The 12,375-nt window shown below is 37.5% G+C and overlaps 1 protein-coding gene across 2 annotated transcripts in view; it reads right to left on the bottom strand.

The window, feature by feature from the left end:
• Positions 1–12,375, bottom strand: part of NELL2 (neural EGFL like 2) — a 133,837-nt gene that overhangs the window by 57,552 nt on the left and 63,910 nt on the right. For both annotated transcript variants that reach the window (XM_053943717.1, XM_053943718.1), the window contains exon 13: positions 1,662–1,787. In XM_053943717.1, coding sequence (XP_053799692.1) covers positions 1,662–1,787 — 126 coding nt within the window. The remainder of the gene's footprint in view (positions 1–1,661; positions 1,788–12,375) is intronic.

The raw sequence follows: 12,375 nt of genomic DNA, 5'->3' as shown, positions 1-12,375 counted from the left end.
ATTTGAAATTCTACAAAACTTTTTCATCGAATTCCCTTTTTTTAGCATTGACTTTTTCCAGCTTGATGGACAAAGGTGGAAAATAAATAATTCATTTTGTCACCCATCAGGCTGATTTCACAGGAAACTACGATTTACAAATGTGGAACCACACTGAGTTTGGAGTGTGAGAACTAAAATGGATTTCCAACACCTTTTTCAGAAGTTTGACTGTCTAGAGCTCTTAACTACTGTGTATTTCATAGCAGTATGTTTCAGCAAGTATGAGGAATGCAATGTGAGGACCCTCAAGGACTACCTTTATTATATTTATATGCATCCAATGCCCCTGCAAAGTTGGTGATGCTTTACCATTTGCAAAGTTCAATCAGAACAGAAAGTTAAGGGAAGCCAAGCAGAAAAAGCATCACACAGATTTAGATACAGTCAGTCCTAAAATAATCCCAATATTCACCCTCAGGTGGTAGTGAAACAATTTCTTTACTCAGTGAGAGTGTGGAAAATGTAAGAGAATGATCAGAAACATAGTGGCTGCTTCAGTAAGGACCTGCTGTGGGCAGGCTTTATAACTTGGGCCTTCAAGAAGTGAGCCTACTGCAGTAAAACAGGGCTTGCTGATGTATGAAAGGAATGACAAGTACAGCTAAGACAGCATTCACAAAAATCACACGGATGTGATTTGAAATCCATGTTCCTGAGTGTTGTGCATGTTCAGGCAAGGAAATCATGCCAGTTCATGAAGGAACTGTTTCTGCACCAAGGTCCAGTGCTGTGTTCACATTCCAAATATTTTCATATATTTACAGCCAATTTCTGTTAGATAATAAGAGCTTCAAGAAAGCTTTCCTGAAAAACGTGGCCTTTTATAGAAAAAGCTCATTTGTTACCCTGTGCACGCAAAATAGGGATACCATTTTTTTCACTGAGTAAACACGTCACATCATTGATTCATATTTTCTTTATCTATGTTGTAGGAAAAAATACAGGAACACTTGGAGTCAGCCTGGGTCTGATACAGAAGGTTGTTTTAGATGTCCGGTGTTCATTCCATAATCCTAAATTACCTTGCAATAAAAGAAGAGTAGAAGACAGAAAATCACTATGAACCAAAATTATCCACTGGGAGTAGAGCAAAAAGGGAAGATACAGAGGTAAGACTGACCATGCTGTCCAGTGGTTCGAGGCAAGCAGAACTCCTGCCCTCTGAACTTGAGAGAACTGAGCCTGGAGAGTCCAGAATGAGGACATAGCCACTCTTAATATATAGCAAATTTAACTCCATCCAAAGTTTGCAGAAGTCTTGCTATATACACCAAGAGAAGCTGTACTGGTGTGGAACATGAAAACCAAGTAAAACAGCACTATTTTCGCTTGCTTATTTTTGTCTTCCATCTCCTCCCTTCACCTTTTTAATCGGCACCCAAAACAGTGCAGACCCATAAGACATTCCAGCCTACTTTACAATTTCAGGCAAACAATATGACCTACACAAAATCTGTAAAATGCATTAGCTTTCTGTACCAGATTTTGGTGTTTATTCTGTTTAACATATCATTTAGATGTTCTCTGACTCCAACAAAGACTTAACTTTAGAAGAATCATATCAGTACTCCTAAATACCACCATCCTGTTATTTCCTTCCAGAAATACACAGCTCTTACCTGTACATGAATAATCATCAATGCGTATATATCCAGTTTTGCAGACACACATGAAGGATCCTGGTGTATTTACACACATGGTGTTCTCACGACAGTAGTGCCGTCCTTCAGCACACTCATCAATATCTGTGAACAAAGCAAAGAGGAACACAAGTCAAATTCAGCAGTATTTTTTGCAATCTCTCAATACACTGCTGTTCACTTCCATCAGTAGTGGGCTAGACTAAAGAGCTACTTAAATGCCAGTGCATTTTGGAAAGCTTTTTGGCTTTCTCTTTTTAAAAAAACTGCTTGAAATATTCAAACAAGAGAAGTACCACGAGTTTCTGTGAACAGCTGTTAGTGGAGTTACAAAGAAGATTACACTGGCTTACAGCTTTCCTTTTGAAGTACCTCTGATGTTATTCCTATGATTTAAATAGAAAAGGAAAAAAAAACCCCATGGTCCCAAACAACTGAGCAATGACCTCAGCACTGCAATGGCATCCATCACTGCACCCTGTGCAGTCACCTCAGTCATCAGTACACAAAACACACAGCTATATGCAGACTACATGCCTTTGACATGCCTTTTAACAGGAACTATTGTTTAGGAAGAAACTGTAAGGAACACAGTAAGATCTGAGAAGACCCTGAAACTTAGTATAAATTTCTCTTAAAATGATACAGTAGTCAATCAGTATTTTTAAATATATTTAAACACATATATCTGTACCTGCAAATATCTACATACATATGTATATACATATATATACATACTGTACCTGAAAGGAACCCATGAGAATCTCATTCATATAAAGATCTGCTCTGACAGAACAAAATGCAACTTGATAAAATACTTGTTGGGGCAAGTTGCAGTATAAGGTCCTAGAGCAAACTCCCAACATAAATGACTATAGGCATGGAATTCAAAACCTAATTTGTTTTGGTACTCTCTTGGGCTTCAGAATTAGACATATTTCTTGTTTCAGGTTAAAATTCAATGGTAAAACAGAGAAAGCACTACAAATAACAAAAAACTCCTTCTGCATAGTATTATTATACTGTAAAAAAAGAAAAGCTATATTAATTTGAAAGTGCTCAGTAGCACACTGTTCCTGTAATAGTAATGATAAAGACATCATTACTGAGATGCTCAGTACACCTATTTATATTGTCATGCAATGTGTCACTGAACCTTGCTACCAAAGTATGCTAAAAATCAAATGGGTTGATTGTTGGCTTGATTTTTTTCCTGCTCATCTGTTTTGACTTATTTCTTGTTTTCAATGATGTTTATAGCTTTCAGTGTTGAAAATAAAATCTCTGTATGGAAAAGCATCTTGTTGCAGAATCTAATGATAGCTCAAGACAAAAGACTGTATATATAAACTCAAATCAGGGCTGATTTCTTAATGCCGTAATGCTAAATGTCAACATTATTAACTCCTGCACTTTGCTCCTGCTTAGGTTGTATGCTTACCCCTCATTTCTTATCTTCCCTGTATCTTTAAATCAACAGGAATTTACCAACTGCACTCATTGACTGCTCTTTTTTTTCCCCCTTTGCATTCTTAGAAGATAATTGGCCTTCCGGTACAAAACAGTGTGACACACTGTGATTCTGTAGTTAGTTCTGTAGTAAGTTCCTAATTTCATTCAGTTTTGGAAAAAGAATTTTCAACAGGCCCTCTGCCCACTGGATTCTGCTGGAGAAGATGGGGGAAGTTGGCTAACAAACATGAAGGTGTCCACTGCAAAAGAATTTCATGGCTCATGTACTTTGGCTGGTTTCCTTCCCTTTACCTTGTAAATTATGCAGGCATGAGAGAATCACAGGTGTACTAAGGTGCTAGTTTGGAAAAGCTAATCTCACGATTTTTACATACACGCGTACTGGCACAAATGAACATGCATTTACAGTGAACACAGCGAGCATAGTAAGGCTCCAAACACATTCTGTGAACTTCATCTAAGAACACCAAAAATAGTGAAGCTATCATAAGACTTCCACAGCTGGTTTTGCACTGAGAGTGAAATAGGGCACAGATCTCCTGACTTACAGATGTTCTACAGAAACACAAGTATGCAGTTCACAAAAGCAGCCAGCAATTACAACATATGACTCAGCCTCTACAACAAATGATGCAACTTGTGTCTTTCATAATTCCAGTTAACAACTCCATATTAAATTAATCATGTTGATTTGTATTTAAGTAACAACATCAGTCTTCGAGTAAGTAGAGGTCTTATGTTCTCAGCATCAACAGACTGCCAAGAAGCCAGCTCTGGCACCCTCAGAAAATTCTATTTAAAAATCCAAAGCCTCAGAACCATTAAATAGAACTTTCTGAAAACTATAATAATGATTGCTTTGGAAGGTAAATAGGCACAGGAGACCCAAAATGCCAACGGTTTTTATTTTGCAGGGGAAAATCTTAGTCAAAGCTCTTTTGATTCAAACTTCCTAATTCAGAAGTGCTCTAAATAAAAGCTCTCACTTTGCCAACATACCACATATCGAGATTTTGAAAAATGTTTTATTTATAATAGTCTTTTTTTTCCAAACCTTGCTTGTTCAACTGATTTACAAAAAAAAAAAAAAAGGGAAGAAAACTCAACCCACATCTGGTCAAGTTAACTTTGAAGTGTTCATTTGGACAAATCTGATGTATTGTTTTTTTCAAACTGATTTGCAAAGAAATTGCTCACATTTTTTAAATGTTCACTAGAAATCAGAACTCCCACCCAACCCTGTGTTATTGCTACTATCACAAGCTTATGTTACATCGGCACCTAAAGACCCTCTATACCATGGACACACAGAAGATAAGAAGATGCTTTTACAAACAATTTGCAACTTTTATACTAGATAAAGATAACTAATACAAAAAAGGTAAAATAACAGTCAAATGACAACTAGTCACACAGAGATTAACTGTACTAAAAGCCTGGAATTCCATTCCCCCTTTGGCACTCCACATGTGAACTTAGGTTAAGGTATTACAGATCAAGGAGCGCTGAACTAGGGCAGGAAATGAGCCCAACATCTGTTGTCTTTCAAAGCTACCAAAATAAAAGCCTCTTCATTCTGTTTACTGGTTGAAAACACTGGTGTAACCAGTCATGGTGTAAGCCCAGTTGGCAGCCAAACCCCAGGCAGCCACTTGCTCACTCGCCAACCAGTGGGATCAGGGAGAGAATCAGAAGGATAAAGGATAGAAAACTTGTGGATTGAGATTTAATATGACAGTTTAATAGGGAAAACAAAGGCTGTACACACAAGCAAAGCAAAACCAGGGTTTCACTCACTGCTTTGCAATGGGCAGGCAAGTGCTCAGCCATCTCCAGGAGAGCAGGGCCCCATCACATCTACAGACGCCTTGGGAAGACAAACTCCAAAGTCCAAAAGTCCTCCCTTCCTCCTCCTTCCACCAGTGCATATACTGAGCATGATGTCACATGGTCTGACATGTGGCATCATGCTGTGGTCAGTTTGGGTCACCTGTCCTGGCTGTGTCTCCCCCCAGCTCCCCAGGCACCCCCAGTATCCTCGCCAGTGTGGCAGTACGAGAAGCAGGAAAGGCCTTGGCTCTGTGTAAGCCCTGCTCAGCAATAACAAAAACATCTCTGTATTATCACCATGTTCAGTAAAAATCCAAAACACAGGCTTGTACTAACCTCTGTGAAGAAAATTAACCCTACCTTGGCCAAAACAAGCATGCCACCCATTTAAAAATGCACAACAGAAAACCTTATGCATTTCCATATCTAAGAAATCCTACAACATTTATCTTAATTTCCTTCTGCCAAAAAGCCTAGTTAGCATATTAATGCATATTCAGGTTTTACTGTTCAGCCAGTAAGATACTGAAGTCAGTTCAATAGCATGAATGCACCACTCCAATGGCTCTACACATTCAACAATAAAGACTTGTGTGCTTCAAGTCTGTGATGTGATACTGAGCCACCAGCTGTGATGTACTGACAACAGTGTAGTCATGGAGATCATCAACCTGCTCTATTCCCAGTAGAACAGATAAAAGGGGCACCTCTGGGAAAACTGGTTAGTGCAAAAGTGTTTGGAATCTGCACTTCAATGATTTATTTATACTTGCAAAAACATCAAAAACAGAAAAAAAAACCCAGAAAAACCTGCTTTTCTTTATTCCCCCAAGCACTCAAAATTTATGCAAAATATATAACCGAAGAAAAGTTTCCCTGTATCCCTTTCTTCTGCACCCTAATGAGTTTGCTTCCCCAGAGTAAAATTCCTAGTTATATTTTACAATCCTATTAATAAGAACAGAACTTGACCTGCAATCTATAGATCATTGTTTGCCAAAGCCTCGCACTAACAAACAAAGCCTCTCCTTAGGCCTCCCTATATACATCACTGCCTTTATCCACCCACAAAAGCCTGCCAGAACAAATGACTCTGGTACTGAGTCAGTAATTATCAGCTGTTATGAGACGAGGCTACTCCCAGAACTGAGGATCCTTTATGGATAGTGTCCTGCCTCCAGCTATTTCTCTTAAAACTCAATGATGTCTAACACCAGTGATCTCCCTGGTCGCACTCGTATATGGCAGCCAGGGAGATCACCGGTGTTAGACACTATTGAGTTTTAAGGGAAGTGCAGGATTTTTTTGCAACAAATAACATTATCTACCGAGGAAGAGAGGGAACAGGAACATGAAAAGCCTTATTTATGAAAAAAATTATTTCATAAACACATTAAAATTTACCCTGAACACAAGAGCAGAATAGATTAGAACTACAATTTAAAATAAAACAAATAAAACCCCCATGGGTTTTGTGTTAATAAAACAATATGTTTTCACAGCCTATAAATATCAAGCACCACATTTACCTGCTCAAGAGGCTCATGCTTTTTCACCATTCACACAACTTCATCAGCACACCTCCATGGTGATCTGAGGGCTCCGCTAGTAAGAGTAATGGCATCACCACCTCTTCTCCTGCGAATCCTGGGCCTCTCCGCTGAGAATCCCAAGGATGCATACCAGTCACAATGATCACAACATAGGCCTTTCAGGCCCTTAGCTTTATTATTACCAGCCTGACTCATACAGAGAGACAAGCACGGAAAGACAGACTCTTCTCTGGGCCCTGACTTAGAAAAAGGGCATCACAAAATCAGCAGATGCTACTCAACAATTAAGGGACTATGAAAATGAACAGTGACCGATCACAGCAATCAATACCATTAAAAAGGTATTAAAACCTTTAGAGCAAACATAACCTACTCTATACCTGGAACAGGATCACAGGGGAAAAGAAGTTCTGCCCATTTACTTTCTCTTTGTCATCCCTCCACCAACAAGTCCTACTTTTCTCACTTTCTACCTCTTGATATCAAGCTTCTCTGCTGTTTTCCTCCTGCAAACACTTTTTACCTACGTTTAGTCCTGTCTTCAGATCTTGCTCACTTTGTCTCTCCTCCTGTACTCAACCCATCCCTTCACCCATCAGCTCTTACTCCTTAAAAGAAAAAGAACAGAGGATAACTTTGAAGCAAGATCCCACCAGCTTACCAATCTGTGAAAGTATTGGGCTTTTTTATTTCTACCACCAAACACACTACCTTCCCAACTGCTCAAATGTTTAGTACACTAAAACTTCCTGGCTCATTGCTCTAATAAAAATATTCCCAGTAGGGTCTCTCACACTCCTTTGACCATATTTCCAAGCTCCTACTCTCTTCAGCTTCCCTTCATTTTCACCTACTGCCTGGTTTCAATATTTTGTGTGTTTTGGTTCCCATAACACTATCTTCTATGTGTCTCTTTTTGTATAAACCCTTTCTCACTTGCTGTTTAAGATGAAAAAATATCTTGGGACTCAGGCACAGCCCTTGCTCCTCCTCCTCCCACTACTATTTCTAGACTCTCCATCACCTCAAACCTATGGTTTAACTACTGCTGTTACCTCCAGTCAGTCACAAAACAATCACTGCACTTTTGTTTTGCTTTCCTCTATCAAATCCACTGCAGCAGTTTTTACAACTAACATATTCCACAAAGGATGTAACCATCAACTTCAATCAAAATTGTGTATTTTTTCACATTACTTATTCCAGCTGACAGCACCACCATAATTGTTATCAGTCCTACACTTTGATAATTTTCAACTTTTTCTTCTCTTTACACCCTGTGCTTTTGGTGCTACCAACAGCCAGTAAAAATCCTGGCCCCTACAGCAAAATCATCAAGAGGTAACACGTATACAATCTATGTCCAAAATTGTTTTTTGCTCTTGGGGAATTTTATTACTTTTATTTTTGTCTACCTTTCTAGACCTGTGTGTCTCTCCTCCCACAAAGAGAAAAGCAATAGAAGCTAAGGAATCACAATTAATCTAGCCCTGTGAATCAACTATAAGAACATACCCCTCATGCTGAGTTAAAACATACAAAAAATACCTCAAGCATACACAAAGACCAAGAAGAAAAGAGTAAAAAAACCTTCCGTTATCTCCACCATGCTAGTCCCAAAAAAGAACTTGGTCCCTAACAGCTCATGCAGAAATGCATAGGGAGGGTAAGAAGAATTGGGCAGTTACTAGTGTATATTGATTTTTATTGAATTATTAACAGACCTGTAGAGAAACTGGATGAGTTGGATTCTAAGTGTTAGCACTCTTGTAAGTAAACTAATAAGATGTTGCTAAACCTTGACTAAACTGATAAAGCATTCAGTAGACTAAAAATAAATTCTAACTGTTGGTTCTCCACACAGTGCATGTTATTTCCTAGCCCCTAACTAAACCACACAGTTAACACATACATATTGTACACATCCTGGTTCTCTTCCCTTCACGCTATTTTAAATCTCTGATCTTTGCTTAAGTTCATGATTTCTCTGTCCATCTCCTGTAGCCTGTGAAGAGGCCATCAGGACAAAAAAATCCTTTAAATAAAAGCAGTCACTCAAGGTCTACATTCCTTGACAAAAGTTCTATATAGCTTTGCAAGGACACAATACAGCATTTCAAAAATATCATTTTTAACAGTACAAAGAGTTGTTTTTATGTCAACTTGCCCCAGTTTTTGGAAAGGAAGACAGACTGTTGAGATAAAACTGTCCTTGTTAAAACATGCAGTAGGAGATATTGCTCAACAGCTACCCATGAATGTGAGACTCTTGGAGGAAACTGAAGTCTTTATCTCGGTCTTGTGAAAACATTACTGCACTCCACACATGTGTAGCTTTAAAAATACATATCACAGGAAAATTTTGAAAATAAATACTGTCTACCATCATGGAATATTTTATTTGGCAAACTGCATCTTCTTACTATTTAATACCTTATAATTAATTCATATAGTAGTGTATACATGATGAAACAAGTAATTATATATAGTTATTTGTCAGACATGAAAGCATCCCAAGGGACCTTTCGTTAGGCTCCAAATAACTAGTCTGATACAGTTGCATACTGAGAATAAAAAGGATGTGTATATGACTAATTAGTCAATTCCAAAATTCAGAACAACTTACTGGCACTCCAGCTCATGATCCAACCCCCTTCAGCACTGCACTTAGTTAGAAATAGGTCTTTAAATCTGAATTGCAAAATATTTTTTTTATTTAAGTATGACAACTTATCATTTTGAACTGTGAATGTCAAGAATTTCAAATACTTGCCACTCATCGTGGTTTTGTCTTCCCCTATTTTAAAAGGGTAATAACAAGCATTAATATTTTTATACAGAGACTACAAATATCTATCGGGTTCTTCTCAGGAAGACACTGCACAGATTGTACTGCACCAATGTATTTTAAAACTCCCTAAGACAGTAAAGACAGTACCTGCAAGCAGTGGTAAGGCCCCCATGTGTGGGTTAGACTCTGTTTGGGTCTAAACCATGCAGCATATTCTTGTGAGCTACCTGGTAGATTACTGCCTCTTTTACAGAAAAGTGCTGATATCACAACTCAGCTGTCTCTCAAACTGTGCCAAACTAGTTATGAGTACCAGAACAGATACAAACACTGTGGCTGCTATTGCTCTGCACTCTTCATGAAAGAATATTTGTTTTAAATTCAGTTTGCCTTAACGCAAGGCATTTCTGTGTCTTTTTTACAACTCCTGGGAATTCAGCCTTTATGCACTTTTAGACTGAGGTTTTAAAAGTTACAAAAGAAACCCAGCCATTTGTCTGTGGCTGCTTTTCACACAGCAAAAGCACCTAATTTTTCAGTAGTCAACTCCCAGCTAACAGTGAAAACTGGACTGAGAGTAAAATAAGAACAAAACTAAGGCTTTACTTTCTTTTCTCTTTTGCTTGCAAGTCTACTTAATTTGTATGTAAACTTTCACTTTAATTTCTCATCTGAAGACAAATTACATCATACGTTTATACTGCAAGTGGAAAAGGGCTGCTCTCAGTGTAATAAAACCTCTCCTTACCAGATAGTAGTAGCAGAGTTCAAAAGAGTTTTCAAGGAGCTCCCTTCTTATGATTAGTTTCAGTTGTTTGTTTTTGTTTTTTTTTAATTGTAGTAACATCATTCTCAATCCTGGCTATGGCTGGATGATAGAATCATTCCAAAAATTAATGTAGAAGTAAGCAAAATCAAGTAACACTGAATACATCCTAGTATTTGTACACATACAAACGATCTCACTGCTACAAATGATGGCATAATCTGTACCTCAGTATGAACCACAACTTATGAACTGGATACTGCTTCTGCACTTTAAGTTAGGAATAAACTTTTATTATTTTCCTTAATTAAAGCTGTGGCAGACAAGAAGGATTGGTCCCACTCCAACACACTGACATATTAAAACTGTTTTTCTGATTCCTAGTATTAAGATTTCTCACTAACATAATGATGAAAATAAGATGACACTTAGCACTTTTCATGAGAAAAAATATTAATAATTGATAATACATTAATACTATTTAATATTAACATTTCATTTTAATATTAATACCATTTAATTAGTTTTTAATAGAAATCTGGAAATAAAATTCCTCCCTCCTAGAGTGAAAGTTTTTCTTTCTGCTTGATTGGTTTCCCAATCCAACTGCAAATGACTAGGTACTGACCCAAACTGCCAGCTGATGGAGATGGAAATCTTTATTTCTTAGCTATATGTGATACTATTGACACTTCCAAAAAATACTTTTTCTTTGAAGAGGGAAGTGTGAATAGTCTTCCCAGGTTCACAAAGCTGACAGTACTGTAGAGCTTTTAAGTAGGACTCTTACTCAAAAAAAATGGTGTATACCATGAAGACAGCTAGCAAATAGCTCAGTACTGTCTATTAAAGACTCAGAGGACATAATAGAATATATTCTAATACTTTGAAGGCTATCTTTTGCTTACACTCTCCCAATATTACACTTAATTTAAGAAAAAGTGTGTTGTTGATAACTCTACTTGGCCAATACGATGCAACACATACTCCACTGCAATTTGATTGTAACTATTTATCCTTTATAAGATTTCTTCTCTTCACTACAATCCGTGGAAGTCAAATTAATTTTGAAAATGTACTTTATTTTTGTAATCCAGTAGTTAAAACCAACAAGATTAACAACACATTGTACTAATTAGGTAAGTGAAGAAGTGCAATATTCATACTATTGGGGAAGAGGGTTAATAGTATGTTTAAGCATACACAGGGATGAATTAGTAAATCTTTCCAAACAGAATAGCAACATACAACTGTGAGCTAAAGGACAACTGATAAGGTCTAACCAATTGTCATTTCTGATGTGCTCCAGAAATCTCTGGAAAGAGGCAATTTCTCCTCTAAGACTGCTTACTTCCCTCACTGACAATGATTCAAATAAAGCCAGCTTATTCAAAAGCATATTTCTCAACTGAAAACCTTCTCCCCTCAAGGGACAATCATCAGTGAAGCTGATGTAATTCTCAAATCCAGACAAAGTCATTCAGTCTTTGGTCTAATTTCATCTGCTATACTTGAAACTGGGACAAACATGACAAGAGCAGAAAAACTAGAAGAGTTACTGAGGAGAAAGAATAAATTAGAATATAAATTGAAAATTGTTTCACAAAAAATTGTTCTAAGTTAACTATATTGTATACTGTTTAAATACTACAACTGAATTTCCAAATATCAAAAAATAAACATCATGGTCCACACACCCATAACATAAATTTGTGACATGTAGAGGGCTGACCCTGGTCAGCAATTTAGCACCCAGCAGCTCCTTTCTTGCTCAACCCTTCAGTGGAATGGAGGGATTAACTAAAAGAGTGAAAGCGACAAAAAACTCATGAGTTGATATAAATAAAACATTTTTGATATCATAAAATAAGTGAAGGGAGCTAGGAAAAAAAGGACTCAAAGGAAACCACTCTCCAGCTACCACCAGCAGACTGATGCTCAACCAATCTCTGAGAAACAGCCACACCGTACTCCTGTTTTCACTGCTGAGAATGACATCACAAACCTAAACCACAGCACCAGAAAGGCTGCTATGAAGAAATTTAACTCTATCACAGCCAAGATAGATATGTGATGTAAAATAGCCTCTGCATCAGGCAAAATCCTCTTGATAAAAAAGTAAATAACACCGTTTTCTCAGGCCATGTTCTGTCTCGGTCTCCACAAAAATTATTGTATTTTCCTGTCTTTTTTCTCGAGCTTCCTCTGCTCTCTATTTAATCAGCAATCCTTGGCACTACTTCTGAACTGAAATCAGATTTTGCAGAGCGATAGTTGAAA

Source organism: Vidua chalybeata, chromosome 5, assembly GCF_026979565.1.
Source record: "Vidua chalybeata isolate OUT-0048 chromosome 5, bVidCha1 merged haplotype, whole genome shotgun sequence".
Lineage (NCBI taxonomy): Eukaryota > Metazoa > Chordata > Aves > Passeriformes > Viduidae > Vidua > Vidua chalybeata.
The sequence above is the reverse complement of the archived record's forward strand: the minus strand, read 5'-3'. Positions and strand labels throughout refer to the sequence as shown.